This window comes from Doryrhamphus excisus, linkage group LG6 (genome assembly GCF_037039965.1).
Source record: "Doryrhamphus excisus strain RoL-2023G ecotype Guam linkage group LG6, RoL_Dexc_Guam_v1.1, whole genome shotgun sequence".
Taxonomy (NCBI): domain Eukaryota; kingdom Metazoa; phylum Chordata; class Actinopteri; order Syngnathiformes; family Syngnathidae; genus Doryrhamphus; species Doryrhamphus excisus.
The window spans coordinates 1,947,501-1,967,731 of record NC_136362.1 but is presented as its reverse complement, the minus strand read 5'-3'; the positions used below and the strand labels follow the sequence as shown (position 1 = coordinate 1,967,731).

The following is a 20,231-nucleotide window of genomic DNA, read 5'->3' as shown; positions in this document are numbered from 1 at the left end:
ATAAACTATTTTGTTTTTTCTAAAAATAATATTTTTTGTAAAAATAAAATTGTAAAAATAATAATAAAATATTTTGTTTTTTCTAAAAATATTATTTTTTGTAAAAATCATAACAATACTAATAAAAATAATTTAAAAAATGTTGTTTCCGGGTATGTTGTCTACTTCCTGCTTCCCAGCATGCTTTGCTAAACTGCTTTGGAAAAAGATGAACGCAAGGTATTAATATGTCAATTATTTTGTTGACATAAAATTTTGTTTCCGGGTATGTTTTGAATTAACAAGCATTGTAGTCTACTTCCTGCTTCCCAGCATGCTTTGCTAAACTGCTAATACTGTATTAGCATTAGCCACTTATACTAATACTATATTGAGTACACACAATGGAAGGGATTCAAATCCGTGCCCCCCACTCTGTTATATAAATATGATATACCTCTATAAATATGAATAGCTCTATGGTTATCGTCACACTTCCTGGTTATGCCACGCCAATGTAATTAATATGACGCATATTTTGTCTTCTTCTGTAGTTCTATTAAGCAAGTAAGGAAGTGAGGCTTTGGCAGCTATTGGAGAGCGCTGCTTAAATCCTAATTAATAGACGTGCACAGGATTAGCGTTAGCAAGACGGCCGGGGAGTGGCAGGCAGAGCATCAATGCCAGTGTGGAATGTAGACATGTTTGATGCCTGAAGCCCGATGGGGTCTGGAGCCAGCCAGAAAGAAGATTCAGGTCAGAACCATGCGGAGATAGCATGTAGCTTTGTGTTTGTTTGGATGAATTAGCGTCGGTTTTCCATGACGGGGAGCATGCGGCGCTAACGGCGTTTCATAACATGGCGGCGCCTGTATGGCAGTTGATGTGCGTACATGTATTGTAGGTACAGTAGCTAGCAGAGACAAACTATCGGGTTGCTTCCTTCCTTACAACCTTCCTTCCTTCCTCCCTGACTGACTGAGCTTCCTTCCTTCCTGACTGAGCTTCCTTCCAACCTACCTTCCTGACTGAGCTTCCTTCCTTCCTTCCTTCCAACCTTCCTTCCTTCCAACCTACCTACCTGACTGAGCTTCCTTCCTTCCTTCCTTCCAACCTTCCTTCCTTCCAACCTACCTTCCTTCCTTCCTTCCAACCTTCCTTCCTTCCAACCTTCCTTCCTTCCAACCTTACTTCCTTCCAACCTACCTTCCTTCCAACCTTCCTTCCTTACAACCTACCTTCCTGACTGAGCTTCCTTCCTTCCTTCCTTCCAACCTTCCTTCCGTCCAACCTTCCTTCCTGACTGAGCTTCCTTCCTTCCTTCCAACCTTCCTTCCTTCCAACCTACCTTCCTGACTGAGCTTCCTTCCTTCCTTCCTTCCAACCTTCCTTCCTTCCAACCTACCTTCCTTCCTTCCTTCCTTCCAACCTTCCTTCCTTCCAACCTTCCAACCTTCCTTCCTTACAACCTACCTTCCTGACTGAGCTTCCTTCCTTCCTTCCTTCCAACCTTCTTTCCTTCCAACCTTCCTTCCTGACTGAGCTTCCTTCCTTCCTTCCTTCCTTCCAACCTTCCTTCCTTCCTGTCTGAGCTTCCTTCCTTCTTTCCTTCCAACCTTCCTTCCTTCCTGACTTCCTGACTTCCTTCCTTCCAACCTTCCTTCCTTCCAACCTTCCTTCCTTCCTTCCAACCTTCCTTCCTTCCAACCTTCCTTCCTTCCAACCTTCCTTCATTCCAACCTTCCTTCCTTCCAACCATCCTTCATTCCAACCTTCCTTCCTTCCAACCATCCTTCTTTCCAACCTTCCTTCCTTCCTGACTGAGCTTCCTTCCTTCTTTCCTTCCAACCTTCCTTCCTTCCTGACTTCCTTCCTTCCTGACTGAGCTTCCTTCCTGACTGAGCTTCCTTCCTTCCTTCCTTCCAACCTTCCTTCCTTCCTGTCTGAGCTTCCTTCCTTCTTTCCTTCCAACCTTCCTTCCTTCCTGACTTCCTTCCTTCCTTCCTTCCTTCCAACCTTCCTTCCTTCCAACCTTCCTTCCTTCCTTCCAACCTTCCTTCCTTCCAACCTTCCTTCATTCCAACCTTCCTTCCTTCCAACCTTCCTTCCTTCCTTCCAACCATCCTTCATTCCAACCTTCCTTCCTTCCAACCATCCTTCTTTCCAACCTTCCTTCCTTCCTGACTGAGCTTCCTTCCTTCTTTCCTTCCAACCTTCCTTCCTTCCTGACTTCCTTCCTTCCTGACTGAGCTTCCTTCCTTCCTTCCTTCCAACCTTCCTTCCTTCCTGACTGAGCTTCCTTCCAACCTTCCTTCCTTCCAACCTTCCTTCCTTCCTGACTGAGCTTCCTTCCTTCCTTCCTTCCTTCCTTCCTTCCTGACTGAGCTTCCTTCCTTCCTTCCTTCCTTCCTGACTGAGCTTCCTTCCTTCCTTCCTTCCAACCTTCCTTCCTCCCTGACTTCCTTCCTTCCTGACTGAGCGTCCTTCCTTCCTTCCTTCCAACCTTCCTTCCTTCCTTCCTTCCTGCCTTCCTGACTGAGCTTCCTTCCTTCCTTGCTTCCAACCTTCTTTCCTTCCAACCTTCCTTCCTTCCTGACTGAGCTTCCTTCCTTCCTTCCAACCTTCCTTCCTCCCTGACTTCCTTCCTTCCTGACTGAGCGTCCTTCCTTCCAACCTTCCTTCCTTCCAACCTTCCTTCCTGACTGAGCTTCCTTCCTTCCTTGCTTCCAACCTTCTTTCCTTCCAACCTTCCTGCCTTCCTGACTGAGCTTCCTTCCTTCCTTCCTTCCAACCTTCCTTCCTATTTTAAGAATAGGTGTTCATCATTGCTGCTCTGTTAAGCATTTATACGCAACAATTAGCCCGGCTTGAACACGATTAAGAAATTAGCACAATCCTATTTGGAAGTCTCCTCCAAACACCCTTCCAGTCATCCGCCGCAGGGCCAATCAAGTTAGCTTACTAAGTTCGATGCCGAAATGACCTTTATTCCTCCCGGCTCGGCAGACGCCGCCCCTTCCTCACAGTCCTCACAACCCTCGGAGTCGAGCGACTGGTCCTCGCGCCCGCCTACCATTCTCATCACCGCACCGTCACGTGACGACATCTACGCCTCGCCGTCCACGCTGACCATAGCCGATGCCATCAAAGACCGGCGGCCTCCGACGCAGCCGTTTGTTGTCGGGAAGAAATTCATGCCGGATAAATGAGCCGAGATGTCCGCCATGATGGTAAGCAACTTGGACATGTAAAAATAGAAATGGAGCTTTGGCATATTTGGATCTTAATGAGGTTTTAATTAGAACTACATTGGGGGGGGGGGCGGGGGGGGGGGTAAGTGACCAGTGCCGTTTGACGACCCTGCACACTCTCAAGTCATGCCAGGAACATTGGAAGCCATCAGGACCGCCAAGGTTAAATTTTTTTAAATCATTTAATGTCCCATGTTTAAACAAAGTCTAAACTGGCGGTTTTGTGGCCTCGAAGGAAAGACCAGGTCTTTGGATTCTTTTTTTTGGTTTTTCCCGCGGACACCTTCTGATGGTTATTGTAGTGATTTGGCACCAGTAAGGGTCTTAAGGGTCACATTCATACTTATTGACAATTTAGAGTGGACTATGAAATGCCGGAGCAGGGAATCGAACCCATGTGTGGCCAGCGCGCTAACAACTCGCTACGGTTTGATTTAACTGTAATATAAGCTTACACTGACATCTTCACGTGTCATTTATTCAGCGTGTCCAATTAAAAACTATTACTATTTGACAGGAAGTACACACTCCGATACAGTGGATGACGGTATGCACTTTTAAATCATAATTGAGACCAAACTACAAAAATAGAAATCACTCCGACTTATTATTTGATGCATATTTATAATTGTATGGAATTTTACGCAACAAACAAATAAAACGAATCACAATGGGTTAAAAGCGGTGACTGTTTTAACTCCGGGAATGTTTTTGGTTGGCCCACTGTTTTTAACAGTCTGACAACAATGGCGGCGCCCTAGCATGCACTATTGTTTACTCTATCGTCGAAACGTTTGAAATAACCCGAAATTTTTGCTTCACTGCTTGGAACAGGTCCTTCGAATTAGCATGGAAGTCACAGGAGAGGAAGAACCGGAGCCGATAAAGCTCAAATCCATCAAGAATAAAGTATTTACAGTGCCTAAAAATGACAGGGTAAGTGGATTACATATAAGTCTTGAGTGAACGGTGTCTTAAGTGGGTTCAATTGCTAATATTGCTAATAATATTATTAATATAAGTTAATATTGATACAATGACTAAAATCTATTGTTGGCAAAGCTGGTTATTTCTGTAGTACGAAGGTGGAATCGAACCCTTGTCTCCTAGCTGTGAGGTCTGCGAGCTAACCACTCGACTACCGTGCAGCCTGAAGATTTACTTTTTGTCAAAATCCGTTCATTCATTTTCTACCGCTTCACAGAGATAGCCAAAGGTGGAATCGAACTTAGGTTTCGTAGCTGTGTGGCCTGCACGCTAACCACTAACCAGCCTGAAGATTTACTTTTGCTTTGACTTTTGTCAAAATTCGTTCATTCATTTGTTAAGCGGCCAAAGGTGGAATCGAACGTGGGTTTCCTAGCTGTGTGGCCTGCACGCTAACCACTAACCAGTCGACCACCATGCAGCCTGAAGATGAACTTTTGCACAAATATTTGGCTTTGACTTTTCTCCACACAGAGATGGCCCGAGGGTGGAATCGAACCCTGGTCTCCTAGCTGCGTGTCCTTCGCATAAACCACTCCACTACCGTGCAGCCTGAAGATTTACTTTTTGTCAAAATCCGTTCATTCGTTTTCTACCGCTTCACAGAGACAGCCAAAGGTGGAATCGAACTTACGTTTCCTAGCTGTGTGGCCTGCGCGCTAACCACTCGTCCACCGTGCAGCCTGAAGATTAACTTTTGCACAAATATTTGGCTTTGACTTTTCTCCGCACAGAGATGGCCGAGGGTGGAATCAAACCCAGGTATCCTAGCTGTGAGGTCTGCGCGCTAACCACTCGACCACCGTGCAGCTTGAAGATTTACTTTTGCTTTGACTTTTGTCAAAATTCGTTCATTCATTTGTTACCGCTTCACGGAGATAGCCAAAGGCGGAATCGAACATAGGTTTCCAAGCTGTGTAGCCTCCGCGCTAACCACTTGAACACCGTGCAGCCTGAAGATTTACTTTTGCTTTGACTTTTGTCAAAATCCGTTCATTCATTTTCTACCGCTTCGCAGAGATAGCCAAAGGCGGAATCGAACTTAGGTTTCGTAGCTGTGTGGCCTGCGCGCTAACCACTCGTCCACCGTGCAGCCTGAAGATTAACTTTTGCACAAATATTTGGCTATGACTTTTCTCCACACAGGGTGGAATCGAACCCTGGTCTCCTAGCTGTGAGGTCTGCACGCTAACCACTCATCCACCGTGCCGCCCAGTACATAGTATATACTGTATATATAATACCAAATGTCAGTCTTGTGTATAAAGCTACAAATGTTTAGCCATATCATGAAATGACTTGTGTCCAATGGTACAGCACGTGTATTTCTTGGTAACAATCTGGCTAACTGTTCTAATGGTTGCCAGCCTCGGCACACATTGTTGCTAAATCTTCAACCAACTGAAATATCATGAAGGACGATGTAGAAGATGTAGTCACCCATGAAAAATATTTTAGCATGCTAACCCCGCTAGCATGCTGACCCCGCTAGCATGCTAACCCCGCTAGCATGCTAACCCCGCTAGCATGCTGACCCCGCTAGCATGCTAACCCCGCTAGCTTCCATTCACGCTCTAAGATGCCGAGACAGATGGATAAGACCGTTAGCTGTTAGCTTTGGATGTGTTTGACATATGCAGCATTTCCAGTGATATCATTGTTTCTTTTTTACAGTTGGGGAGCTGTCGAAGTGTCGGCGAGTTTGAAAAGCTGAACCGAATCGGGGAAGGAACCTACGGCATCGTTTGTAGGTTGACTCGAGACTCGTGGGCAGATCTTGGCCAGGTGAACTTGTTGTCATTCTCCCCCGCAGACCGTGCACGGGACACCAAGTCCCATGAAATCGTGGCTCTGAAGAAGGTTCGCATGGACAAAGAGAAAGATGGTAAGTTGCCACTTCCTGTATTTCACTAGCATAGCCAATCACGTGTCGTTATGATACGGCCACATCCTTCATGCCTGGATGTAGCCTGGCTAGCATTCCAAATGACACTGTAATGAAAAACTGAAAAACTAGCATGCTATGCTAACTAAGCTAACCCAGCTAGCTTCCATTCATGCTATGTAAGAAATAATGGCTTCTTCCCATGTTGGCCAGTGTTTTGGATGAGGTTCTGTTGAGGAATTTTATTGACTGTCTATAGTGGGATTTAAAGGGGAAGTGCACTTTTTTTGGAATGTTTTCCCATCATTCCCAATCCTTGTACAAAACATGAATACATATTTATTTCCCTTTTTTGTGCATTATAACTGGAGAAAATGAGTTAATATGAGCTAGCTAACAATGCTATCATTGGGATACACATATTTGGACTATTAAAACACTAGCCAAACCTCTTTCCTAGGTGCATTATTGATACTAGCTAGCTAACACAACACCTGGCTAACCGCTAGCATCATCCACAGAAGGAAGAGTGGATAGCTAGCTCTCCATTTGGCTACCAAGACTAAGTCCAAATCCAAATAGGGTAAGATACTACAACTACGACATGTTAGCATCATGCTACATGCTAGCAGCATGCTCACGGCAAACCAGCATCTTGTTGAGTCTTGGTCGCCAAATGGAGAGCTAGCTATCCACTCTTCCTTCGGTGGATGATGCTAGCGGTTAGCCAGGCGTTGTGTTAGCTAGCTAGTTTCAATGCAATTAAGAAAGAGGTTTGGCTAGTGTTTTAAACTCCATAGTCCAAATATGTGTATCCCAATGACAGCATTGTTAGCTAGCTCATATTAACTCATTTTCTCCTGTTATAATGCACAGAAAAGGGAACGAAATATATATTCATGTTTCATAGAATGATTGGGAATGATGGGCAACATTCCAAAAATTCCAACATTTCCCCTTTAAAGGAGGCTGTCCATGCTTGGAAATCATCAAACCGGATTCAACTGGAGATATTTTGGAAAAAGGAATGGTCCAAAATAGAATCAACCAGAATCGAGACCCTCATTGGAAGCTATAAGAGTCATTTATTTCCGATAAAAAGGAGGATCTACTAAATATTGATGTTGTTTTTCACATATTTACACATATACAGTATGTGTACCATGTAAAGAAATACATAAAGTATACCGTATAATGTATGTACACATACCAAGCATTCCCAGGTAGATCGGTTGCTAGCTGGACTGAAGGATCTCTGTCTGATCCGTCAGGGATCCCCATCAGCAGCCTGCGGGAGATCACCTTGCTGCTGCGACTCAGACATCCCAACATCGTGGAGCTGAAGGAGGTGGTCGTGGGAAGCCATCTTGAAAGGTCAGGAAGGTGGTCCATGGTTGTTTGGTGGTTGGTCTCGGCGCACCCGAAGCGCACCCAAAGTGCACCCAAAGCGCACCTGAAGTGACTAGACTCGACTTACTTGGGACTACATGACTTGGACTGGGGACTACATGACTTTGACTGGGGACTAGACCCATCTTACTTGGGACTACATGACAGACTGGGGACAAGACCCAACTTACTCGGGACTACATGACTTGGACTGGAGACTACATGACTTGGACTGGGGACTAGACTCGACTTCCTTGGGACTACATGACTTAGACTGAGGACTACATGACTTGGACTGGGGGCTAGACCCATCTTACTTGGGACTACATGACTAAGACTGGGGACTACTTGAGACTACATGACTTGGACTGGGGACTAGCATCGACTTACTTGGGACTACATGACTTTGACTGGGGACTACATGACTTAGAGCGGGGCCTAGACCCATCTTACTTGGGACTACATGACAGACTGGGGACAAGACCCAGCTTACGTGGGACTACATGACTTAGTCCCCAGTCTACATGACTTGGACTGGGGACTACATGACTTTGACTGCGGACTACATGACTTAGACTGGGGACTAGACTCGACTTCCTTGGGACTACATGACTGATTTCTTAATGTCTGGATGGAAAGTACCTTCTTATGACCTTGCCCACTTCTTCCACCGCAGACATGCTAACTTGCTAACATGCTAACTTCTACTTCCTTACTCCTTGACGCGGGCATGAGGGAGATACAGCTCAAATCCAGTCTATATCGATATCAGTTTTGATATCGTTATAGTATCTCACTCTGTGTTTGCCGTCTAGTTTGTTCCTGGTGATGAGCTACTGTGAACAGGACCTGGCCAGTCTTCTGGAGAACATGCAGACTCCTTTCACCGAGGCTCAGGTAGGTCAGTGAAGGCACCATGGCTTCCCGCGTGTGATGAAACCTCAGTGTTTCCTTCCATCCTGCAGGTGAAATGTATCGTCTTGCAGTTGTTGAGAGGTTTGGGGTACCTCCACCACAACTTCATCATACACAGGTGAATGGCGCCGGCCTCACTTGTTCGATTCCCACCTTGACTTAGCCTTCCCAGGAATCTGGGCTAGCACGGTACAACACAGAACTTGTTGTATTGCAGTACTTTTGGACTAATAACCAACCAGAGTGAGGGAGTGATGTTGAAGTACCAAATGGGGAGGTTACCACAAATACGTGTACCGATATATTCCATAGGGTATTCTTATGTTCCATCAGGGACCTGAAGGTGTCCAACCTGCTGATGACAGATAAAGGCTGCGTGAAGATAGGTGAGTCTTCATGGAGGACCTGCATCTTCCATCTCAGAGGGACAATCTTCTACGTCACATTCAAGCTTGAAGCACCTCCCTAGTGGGGCTGTACGTATCACTAGTGGGGCCATACATGTCCCTAGTGGGGCCTTACGTCTCACTGGTGGAACGTACATGTCCCTAGTGGGGCCATACATGTCCCTAGTGGGGCCATACATGTCCCTAGTGGGGCCATACATGTCCCTAGTGGGGCCATACATGTCCCTAGTGGGGCCGTACCTCTCACTAGTGGGGCCGTACCTCTCACTAGTGGGGCCGTACCTCTCACTAGTGGGGCCGTACATGTCCCTAGTGGGGCCTTACCTCTCACTATTGGGGCCGTGCGTGTCCATAGTGGGGCCGGGCATGTCCCTAGTGGGGCTGTGCATGTCCCGAGTTGGGTCTTACCTCTCACTGGTGGGACGTACATGTCCCTAGTGGGGCCGTACCTCTCACGAGTGGGGCCGTACCTCTCACGAGTGGGGCCGTACCTCTCACTAGTGGGGCCGTACCTCTCACGAGTGGGGCCGTACATGTCCCGAGTGGGGCCGTACATGTCCCTAGTGGGGCCGTACATGTCCCTAGTGGGGCCTTACCTCTCACAAGTGGGGCCTTACCTCACACTAGTGGGGCGTACATGTCCCTAGTGGGGCCTTACCTCACACTAGTGGGGCGTACATGTCCCTAGTGGGGCATTACCTCACACTAGTGGGGCGTACATGTCCCTAGTGGGGCCTTACCTCACACTAGTGGGGCGTACATGTCCCTAGTGGGGCCGTACATGTCAACATGCCGTTTTGATGAAACTACTTATATCATATACGTATACCCCCCCCCGGTCCCCCCCGCAGCTGATTTTGGACTGGCTCGCATGTACGGCATCCCCCAGCAGCCGATGACGCCCCGGGTGGTGACACTGTGGTGAGTGTCTCCTAGCTCCCTTCTCACGTGCCCCCCATGATCATCTCACACCTCGTCCTGATCATCTCCTCCAGGTACAGAGCTCCTGAGCTCCTCCTGGGAAGTAAGACTCAGACCACAGCGCTGGACATGTGGTGGGACTCCATCTTCCCGTGGCGAGCACCCAATACACACGCTTCCACTCACGCCACTTGGTGACGGTGATGTCCTTCTGTCTCAGGGCCGTGGGCTGCATCCTGGCGGAGCTGCTGGCCCACAAACCTCTACTGCCTGGAACATCTGAGATCCAGCAGGTGGACCTCATAGTGCAGCTGCTGGGCACGCCTAACGAAAACATTTGGCCGGTGAGTGGAAACGTTGGTAGGAATCTGGATCTAGATTCAGCCGTACCATGACTTGGGACTACATGACTATGACCGGGTACTAGACCCGTCTTACTTGGGACTACATTACTTAGACTGGGGATTAGACTCGAGTTACTTGGGACTACATGACTTGGACTGGGGACTACATGACTTAGACTGGGGACTAGGCCCGTCTTACTTGGGACTACATGACTTAGACTGGGGACTAGACCCGTCTTACTGGGGACTACATGACTTAGACTGGGGATTAGACTCGAGTTACTTGGGACTACATGACTTAGACTGGGGACTAGACCCGTCTTACTTGGGACTACATGACTTAGACTGGGGATTAGACTCGAGTTACTTGGGACTACATGACTTGGACTGGGGACTACATGACTTAGACTGGGGATTAGACTCGAGTTACTTGGGACTACATGACTTGGACTGGGGACTACATGACTTAGACTGGGGACTAGACCCGTCTTACTTGGGACTACATGACTTAGACTGGGGACTAGACCCGTCTTACTTGGGACTACATGACTTAGACTGGGGACTAGACCCGTCTTACTTGGGACTACATGACTTAGACTGGGGACGAGACCCGTCTTACTTGGGACTACATGACTTGGACTGGGGACTACATGACTTAGACTGGGGACTACATGACTTGGACTGGGGACTACATGACTTAGACTGGGGATTAGGCCCGTCTTACTTGGGATGACATGACTTAGACTGGGGACAAGACCCAACTTACTTGGGACTACATGACTTGGACTGGGGACAAGACCCAACTTACTTGGGACTACATGACTTGGACTGGGGACAAGACCCAACTTACTTGGGACTACATGACTTGGACTGGGGACTACATGACTTGGACTGGGGACTAGACCCGACTTCCTTCGCACTACATGACTTTGACTGGGGACTAGACCCATCTTACTTGGGACTACATGACTTAGACTGGGGACTACCTGATTTAGACTGGGGACTAGACTCGACTTACTTGGGACTACATGACTTAGACTGGGGACTAGACCCTTCTTACTTGGGACTATATGACTTGGACTGGGGAAACATGACTTAGACTGGGGACTAGACTCGACTTACTTGGGACTACATGACTTAGACTGGGGACTAGACCCAACTTACTTGGGACTACATGAATTGGACTGGGGACTACATTATTTAGACTGGGGACCAGACCTAACTTACTTGGACTACATGACTTAGACTGGGGACTACATGATTTAGACTGGGGCCTAGACTCGTCTTACTTGGGACTATATGACTTGGACTGGGGACTACATGACTTAGACTGGGGACTAGACTCGACTTACTTGGGACTACATGACTTTGACTGGGGACTAGACTCGACTTACTTGGGACTACATGACTTTGACTGGGGACTAGACCCATCTTACTTGGTACTACATGACTTAGACTGGGGCCTAGACCCGTCTTACTTGGGACTATATGACTTGGACTGGGGACTACATGACTTTGACTGGGGACTAGACCCATCTTACTTGGTACTACATGACTTAGACTGGGGACTAGACCAGTCTTACTTGGGACTACATGACTTAGACTGGGGACGAGACTCGTCTTACTTGGGACTACATGACTTAGACGGGGGTCTAGATGGTAGCCATATCATCATACATATTGTGTGTGTTTCAGGGTTTTTCTGCCCTGCCTCTGATTGGTCAGTACAGTCTAAGGAAGCAGCCCTACAACAACCTGAAGAACAAATTCACCTGGCTGTCTGAAGCTGGACACAGGTTGCTCAACCTGCTCTTCATGTACAACCCACAGCGCAGGTACACACATGTACACACACATGTACACACACCTAAGAAGAAGTCGGAATTCCAACAGTCTTTTTCTGTCCAGAGCGACTGCCAAAGATTGTTTAGAGAGTTCCTACTTCAAGGAGAAACCTCTACGTGAGTACAACAGTCATCCGAGATGTTCCTCAACTCATCTCATCATCTCCGTTCTCCTCCACACCGTTCAGCCTGCGAGCCCGAGCTGATGCCGACCTTCCCTCACCATCGCAACAAACGTGCCGCCTATCCGCCAGAGAGAAACCCCAAACGCACCAAGGTCTGACCCCGTGCGGGGACCCCCCCGGTCAGCTTCATCCCAGACTTCTTCATGTTGAACCTATCCACATGCTGCTCCATCCGTCTCCATAGAAACCATGCTAACCTTCATCATTCCCACTTAAACGCCTCCGTCATTCCATAAAATAGGAGTCATTCTACATCCTGTAAACCACTTCCTGTTATCTTCAGTCCATGTGAAAATAGTACACAAATAAAGCAGTATTACTCATGTATTATGTGTTGTACTTCCATGTTCTGTGTTGTTTAGAGTAATAGAACCATAACAATCACAGAAACTCTAGATTTAGAATTGGGCCATATGTGTTGGGGTGGGCGGGGAATAAACAGGAAGTGGGTGTGGTTTATCTGGATACAGGCGGGGCTTGATTATACATTTATGGATTGCGAAATTGCTATAGGCCGGATGCTACAGTGGGGGCGGAGCTGATGGGTGTTATTAAGGAAGTAGGGAGTATGAAGGAAGACATGACAGCAGTACAGCCAATCAAAAGAGCTAATAAGGGCAGCCACGCCCCCCCCCCCCCTCAGGATGACACGTGTTGGGATTCTATCTGGAACCTGGAGCGCCTCACTTGGACTTTGGATCTGATTTGGCTTGACTTGGAATATTTTCACCTGCTGCCAAACTCCCTTGTCTTTGTTTCTGGGACTTGACTTTGGACGTAGTTTTTCCTTGGGAGAAAACTTCAATATGGACTTCCATCATCCGGGAAGGAAAGTACTGCTAGTTTTCTTTCCAGTCAACCGTGGCCAGTCTAAGTCATGTAGTCCCAAGTAAGACAGGTCAAGTCCCCAGTCTAAGTCATGTAGTCCCAAGTAGTCCCCAGTCTAAATCATGTAATCCCAAGTAGGCCCAAGTCTAAGTCATGTAGTCCCAAGTAAATTGGGTCTAGTCCCCAGTCTAAGTCACATAGTCCCAAGTAAATAGAGTCTTGTCCCAAGTCCAAGTCATGTAGTCCCAAGTAGTCCCCAGTCTAAATCATGTAATCCCAAGTAGGCCCAAGTCTAAGTCATGTAGTCCCAAGTACATTGGGTCTAGTCCCCAGTCTAAGTCACATAGTCCCAAGTAAATAGAGTCTTGTCCCAAGTCCAAGTCATGTAGTCCCAAGTAAATTGGGTCTAGTCCCCAGTCTAAGTCATGTAGTCCCAAGTAGTCCCCAGTCTAAATCATGTAATCCCAAGTAGGCCCAAGTCTAAGTCATGTTGTCCCAAGTAAATTGGGTCTAGTCCCCAGTCTAAGTCACGTAGTCCCAAGTAAATAGAGTCTTGTCCCAAGTCTAAGTCACGTAGTCCCAAGTAAATAGAGTCTTGTCCCAAGTCTAAGTCATGTAGTCCCAAGTAAGACAGGTCTAGTCCCCAGTCTAAGTCATGTAGTCCCAGGTAGCCCCCAGTCTAAATCATGTAATCCCAAGTAGGCCCAAGTCTAAGTTATGTAGTCCCAAGTAAATTGGGTCTAGTCCCCAGTCTAAGTCATGTAGTCCCAAGTAAATTGGGTCTAGTCCCCAGTCTAAGTCACGTAGTCCCAAGTAAATAGAGTCTTGTCCCAAGTCTAAGTCATGTAGTCCCAAGTAAGACAGGTCTAGTCCCCAGTCTAAGTCATGTAGTCCCAAGTAGTCCCCAGTCTAAATCATGTAATCCCAAGTAGGCCCAAGTCTAAGTCATGTAGTCCCAAGTAAATTGGGTCTAGTCCCCAGTCTAAGTCATGTAGTCCCAAGTAAATTGGGTCTAGTCCCCAGTCTAAGTCATGTAGTCCCAAGTAAATTGGGTCTAGTCCCCAGTCTAAGTCATGTAGTCCCAAGTAAATAGAGTCTTGTCCCCAGTCTAAGGCATGTAGTCCAAAGTAGTCCCCAGTCTAAATCATGTAATCCAAGTAAATTGGGTCTAGTCCCCACTCTAGGTCATGTAGTCCCAAGTATTCCCCAGTCTAAGTCATGTAGTCCCAAGTAAATTGGGTCTAGTCCCCAGTCTAAGTCATGTAGTCCCAAGAAAGTTGAGTCTAGTCCCCAGTCTAAATCATGGAGACCCAAGTAAGTCAAGTCTAGTCCCCAGTCAAAGTTATGTAGTCCCAAGTAAGACGGATCTAGTCCCCAGTCTAAATCATGTCATCCCAAGTTGTCCCCAGTCTAAGTCATGTAGTCTCAAGATGAGCCTAGTCCCCAGTCCAAATCATGTAGTCCCAAGTAAGTCGAGTCCAGTCCCCAGTCAAAGTCATGTAGTCCCAAGTAAGACGGATCTAGTCCCCGGTCAAAACTATGTAGTCCCAAGTACGTCGAGTCCAGTCCCCAGTCAAAGTCATGTAGTCCTAAGTAAGATGAGTCCAGTCCACAGTCAAAGTCATGTAGTCCCCAGGGGTCCAGTTTACAAGTGGAACCTCATCAGTGGAGCCTCCACATGCGTCCCGCGTCCCCCGAGGTGTCGAAAGACTGCAATGTGGTTAGAATGATGGTTAGCCTGTCATTCATTCTTTCTTTATTGCACAGGAAGTTCCTTCACTCAGCCAGAAAAAAAACTGCATTGATCACCACTGGATATACTCTACTGTGTACTGTATACACCCCGTTACATTACCCCATTACAGTGTAGTGTGTACACTGTAATACATACAAACAACGTATGCACAATCATACTCACACCTGGAAAACAATTATTCATCTTTCACACATTATTACTTCATTGATACTGCATATACCTTGTATACCATATATATGGTTTATACTGTATATACGGTTTATACAGTATATAGAGTATACTGTATATACAGTATATACTGTAAATCAAAGTAGACGTGAGATACATCCTGTATTGAGTCCAAAAACCAGCAATCGTTTGGCTTTAACAGAATCGAAATAAGAGGATAGCAAGAAGAAGATGTAGTACGAGGTATAAGGAAACAGGAGTGAAGGAAAGGAAGGAAAGGTTACAAGATGCTTTCCCTCAGGTTCCCCCTGGAGGTGTCGGACGGCTGGACGGGGACGGATGCCGCCGGCTTCCACGTGTGGAAGTCCAAGAGGGCCTGGTTGAGCTTCTCCATCCAGTCCAGCCTCTCCTGCTTGGTGTCCGCCGAAAACCAACGCCTGAAACGGCACGGTCACCTCGTCACGGTCAACGCGTCAACAACATGACAGGGACGCCCCAGGAGGCGGGGCCACGCGGCTTCAGGACTAGAATCAAATACGCCGGCCAGCTATAGCACTATAGCAGGGTTAGCACCGTTAGCGCTGCCATCTCAAGTTCCCCATGACGACAAACAGTAAACATGGTTGATGCCGTCTTTGTCCAGTAAACTTTATACTATCTTTCTCACTCTTCACCCCCGCTATGCAGCCTATCCTCCTCTGTATCTCCACGGGGATCTATGATTGCTGGGCGTAGCGAGGGGGTGCTCAAAGCTAACAGCTGTTCCTGAGTGTAAGAACAAGATGGACATCCATAGCTAAACTTGTACTTGCTTAAAGGGGAAGTGCGCTACCAAAGTAGCATGGTTCGATATCCATGCTGTGATCATGCATTAACACGTACGCTGATGCTAACATGTCGTAGTTGTAGTATCTTACTTATGCTAGTTCTGTCGACAACATACTGTTAGCATTCTAAACATGTCTCTTACACTTATTAAACATACTGTTAGCATTCTAAACATGCCCCATCCACGTATGAAACAGTGTTAGCATTCTAAACTTGTCTCATCCACGTATTAAACATACTGTTAGCATTCTAAACATGTCTCATCCACATATTAAACATACTGTTAGCATTCTAAACTTGTCTCATCCACAGATTAAACATACTGTTAGCATTCTAAACTTGTCTCATTCACATATTAAACATACTGTTAGCATTCTAAACTTGTCTCATCCACGGAATAAACATACTGTTAGCATTCTAAACTTGTCTCATCCACGGATTAAACATACTGTTAGCATTCTAAACTTGTCTCATCCACATATTAAACATACTGTTAGCATTCTAAACTTGTCTCATCCACGTAATAAACATACTGTTAGCATTCTAAACATGCCTCATACACTTATTAAACATACTGTTAGCATTCTAAACTTGTCTCATCCACATATTAAACATACTGTTAGCATTCTAAACTTGTCTCATCCACGTAATAAACATACTGTTAGCATTCTAAACATGCCTCATACACGTATTAAACATACTGTAGCATTCTAAACTTGTCTTATCCACATATTAAACATACTGTTAGCATTCTAAACATGTCTCATACACATATTAAACGTACTGTTAGCATTCTAAACATGTCTCATCCACGTAATAAACATACTGTTAGCATTCTAAACATGCCTCATACATGTATTAAACATACTGTCCGTCCATGAGGGATTCATCATGCAACTCACTTGCTGAAGGATTCCTGGTTGTCGTCTTGTGGAAGGCTGCTCACCAGCTCAAAGGTGAAAGGTCGAGCGCACGAGTCCCTCTTGACGGGTCGTACGCACCGGTTGGGGGAGCTGGACAGGGAGATGACACCCTCAGCTTCCTGCAAGAGGGGAAGCTGTGAGACGGGAAGCGTTGAAACGTAGGAAACGTCGCCGTGATCCCACCTTGCTCTCCTTGTCGTTGGGATGATTCCAGTAATGCAGGGTGCAGCCATCCAGGGTGAAATAGCGGCGATGCCAAACCCCGAATCCACTTAGCAACTCAAACATTGTCTGCAGAGACACAAAGAGGACAAAGGGGTCTCACGCCCTTGTTCGATGAACGCTCTTGCTGCCCACAGTGTGCTGTGTACTGACCAGGAAGCCTTGGTGCTGCACACAGGAATGGCTCTGGCTGTCTACCTGCAGGTAGATGCTTCCCTCTAAAGGAGACAGAAAGGGCACCTGCAGGGGCACAACGGGACAGGATTACTCCATGGAACATCCACACTACAAAAGTGGGCTCATGTATTTCTTTAATATATGAAGAAGACATGTTTAGAATGCTAACAGTATGTTTAATACATGTTTTGAATGCTAACAGTATGTTTAATACATGTTTAGAATGCTAACAGTATGTTTAATACATGTTTAGAATGCTAACAGTATGTTTAATACGTGTATGAGACATGTTTAGAATGCTAACAGTATGTTTAATACGTGGATGAGACATGTTTAGAATGCTAACACTATGTTTAGTATGTGTATGAGACATGTTTAGAATGCTAACAGTATGTTTAATAGGTGTATGAGACATGTTTAGAATGCTAACACTATGTTTAATAGGTGGATGAGACATGTTTAGAATGCTAACACTATGTTTAATATGTCAATGAGACATGTTTAGAATGCTAACACTATGTTTAATACGTGTATGAGACATGTTTAGAATGCTAACAGTATGTTTAATACGTGTATGAGACATGTTTAGAATGCTAACACTATGTTTAATACGTGTATGAGACATGTTTAGAATGCTAACAGTATGTTTAATACGTGTATGAGACATGTTTAGAATGCTAACACTATGTTTAGTATGTGTATGAGACATGTTTAGAATGCTAACAGTATGTTTAATAGGTGGATGAGACATGTTTAGAATGCTAACACTATGTTTAATATGTCGATGAGACATGTTTAGAATGCTAACACTATGTTTAATACGTGTATGAGACATGTTTAGAATGCTAACAGTATGTTTAATACGTGTATGAGACATGTTTAGAATGCTAACAGTATGTTTAATACGTGTATGAGACATGTTTAGAATGCTAACACTATGTTTAATACGTGTATGAGACATGTTTAGAATGCTAACAGTATGTTTAATAGGTGGATGAGACATGTTTAGAATGCTAACACTATGTTTAATATGTGGATGAGACATGTTTAGAATGCTAACACTATGTTTAATACGTGTATGAGACATGTTTAGAATGCTAACAGTATGTTTAATAGGTGGATGAGACATGTTTAGAATGCTAACACTATGTTTAATGTCGATGAGACATGTTTAGAATGCTAACAGTATGTTTAATACGTGTATGAGACATGTTTAGAATGCTAACACTATGTTTAATACGTGTATGAGACATGTTTAGAATGCTAACACTATGTTTAATAAGTGTATGAGACATGTTTAGAATGCTAACAGTATGTTTAATACGTGTATGAGACATGTTTAGAATGCTAACACTATGTTTAATACGTGTATGAGACATGTTTAGAATGCTAACAGTATGTTTAATAGGTGGATGAGACATGTTTAGAATGCTAACACTATGTTTAATATGTGGATGAGACATGTTTAGAATGCTAACACTATGTTTAATACGTGTATGTGACATGTTTTGAATGCTAATAGTATATTTAATACGTGGATGAGACATTTTTAGAATGCTAATAGTATGTTTAATATGTGGATGACATGTTTAGAATGCTAATACTATGTTTAATACGTGGATGACATGTTTAGAATGCTACTACTATGTTTAATACGTGGATGAGACATATTCAAGGTATTAAAGGTAAGGTATTCAGGGATTAAACCTGGATTGTGCTGTGTGATGATAGCCAACTGAAGTGGGCAGAAGGAGGGTCCAATCTAATATTGATAAGCTGTTATTACAAATGTTGATCTGAAATAGGAAGCTACTGACACCTACCTTGAATTAGAAGGTTGTTTTTTTTTTTTTAAATATGGAGGGAACTACTGTACTGTTCACTAAGTGACATGGCTAACTTTGCAGTGTAGAGACCTTTTCCTGAAATTCATCTCCGAGGAGCTTCCTGACTTTGCCGTCAAGTTTCATCTGAGCGTGGGAAGCATGGAAAGGAAGGACAGAAAGGGGGAGGGGAAGGGAGACAGGAAGTGACAGACAGGTTACACAGCAGTCACCCACACCCTTGTGCCAAAAGACATCTACATCATCCAAAGTGTGGTTTTGGAGAACCGTGTGGAGGAGGAGGTCTATCCGGGCCCCTGTGGAGCCATTACCTTATCCAAAGCGAACTTTCGGTGTCCCAGAGAGGCTAAAGTGATCTTGTGGGACCCCACCAAAGTAAAGTTACTGGAGCGATGAGTGCTGAAGGCGGGGACAGCAGCAGCTGGAGGCAGAGGGTGAAAAAGCAGGGAGGAATTCATTCTGCTGATGTAGACAAGCAATCGAAATCACACTATGTTTAATACGTGTATGAGACATGTTTAGAATACTAACACTATGTTTAATACGTGGATGAGACATGTTTAGAATGCTAACACTATGTTTAATACGTGTATGAGACATGTTTAGAATGCTAACATGATGTTTAATACGTGTATGAGACATGTTTAGAATGCTAACACTTTGTTTAATACGTGTATGAGACATGTTTAGAATGCTAACACTTTGTTTAATACGTGTATGAGACATGTTTAGAATGCTAACAGTATGTTTAATACGTGTATGAGACATGTTTAGAATGCTAACAGTATGTTTAATACGTGCATGAGACATGTTTAGAATGCTAACAGTATGTTTAATACGTGCATGAGACATGTTTAGAATGCTAACACTATGTTTAATACGTGCATGAGACATGTTTAGAATGCTAACAGTATGTTTAATACGTGTATGAGACATGTTTAGAATGCTAACAGTATGTTTAATACGTGTATGAGACATGTTTAGAATGCTAACAGTATGTTTAATACGTGCATGAGACATGTTTAGAATGCTAACACTTTGTTTAATACGTGTATGAGACATGTTTAGAATGCTAACAGTATGTTAAATACGTGTATGAGACATGTTTGGAATGCTAACACTATGTTTAATACGTGTATGAGACATGTTTGGAATGCTAACACTGTTTAATACGTGTATGAGACATGTTAAGAATGCTAACACTATGTTTGATACGTGTATGAGACATGTTTAGAATGCTAACACTATGTTTAATACGTGTATGAGACATGTTTAGAATGCTAACACTATGTTTAATACGTGTATGAGACATGTTTAGAATGCTAACACTATGTTTAATACGTGTATGAGACATGTTTAGAATGCTAACACGATGTTT

The 20,231-nt window shown here is 44.8% G+C and overlaps 2 protein-coding genes and 1 long non-coding RNA gene across 4 annotated transcripts in view; 1 reads left to right on the top strand and 2 right to left on the bottom strand.

Moving 5' to 3' along the window:
• Positions 1-150: 150 nt before the first annotated feature.
• Positions 151-1,295, bottom strand: LOC144898590 (uncharacterized). The gene is made up of 3 exons (XR_013627467.1): positions 1,198-1,295; positions 1,000-1,020; positions 151-945 (listed from the first exon to the last, which is right to left on the bottom strand). It is a non-coding gene; the product is annotated as an uncharacterized LOC144898590 (long non-coding RNA).
• Positions 592-12,434, top strand: cdk10 (cyclin dependent kinase 10). 2 transcript variants are annotated; one of them, XM_058087564.2, is made up of 15 exons: positions 592-735; positions 2,986-3,209; positions 4,065-4,166; positions 5,892-5,964; positions 6,031-6,102; positions 7,374-7,476; positions 8,307-8,388; positions 8,457-8,524; positions 8,740-8,792; positions 9,665-9,734; positions 9,809-9,868; positions 9,955-10,078; positions 11,774-11,913; positions 11,987-12,039; positions 12,111-12,434. In XM_058087564.2, the coding sequence occupies exons 2-15, from the start codon at positions 3,195-3,197 to the stop codon at positions 12,203-12,205; spliced, it is 1,110 nt and encodes a 369-aa protein (XP_057943547.2). In that variant the 5' UTR covers positions 592-735; positions 2,986-3,194; the 3' UTR covers positions 12,206-12,434. The 2 variants fall into 2 exon arrangements, with proteins under 2 accessions (XP_057943547.2, XP_078647232.1); XM_078791106.1 differs by having other exon boundaries at positions 5,892-6,102.
• A 2,244-nt stretch (positions 12,435-14,678) lies between these two features.
• anln2 (anillin, actin binding protein 2) overlaps positions 14,679-20,231 on the bottom strand; it is a 19,547-nt gene continuing 13,994 nt past the window's right edge. The window contains exons 19-24 of the mRNA XM_078791105.1: positions 19,165-19,274; positions 18,926-18,979; positions 16,986-17,072; positions 16,794-16,901; positions 16,590-16,729; positions 14,679-15,296 (exon numbers count right to left, since the gene is read on the bottom strand). Coding sequence (XP_078647231.1) covers positions 15,140-15,296; positions 16,590-16,729; positions 16,794-16,901; positions 16,986-17,072; positions 18,926-18,979; positions 19,165-19,274 — 656 coding nt within the window. The 3' untranslated portion in view covers positions 14,679-15,139. The remainder of the gene's footprint in view (positions 15,297-16,589; positions 16,730-16,793; positions 16,902-16,985; positions 17,073-18,925; positions 18,980-19,164; positions 19,275-20,231) is intronic.

Coding starts and splice junctions, on each gene's coding strand:
- cdk10 (XM_078791106.1), top strand. Junction 8,389..8,456: donor CTCCTTTCACCGAGGCTCAG/GTAGGTCAGTGA, acceptor TCCATCCTGCAG/GTGAAATGTATCGTCTTGCA. Junction 9,735..9,808: donor CCCCGGGTGGTGACACTGTG/GTGAGTGTCTCC, acceptor CATCTCCTCCAG/GTACAGAGCTCCTGAGCTCC.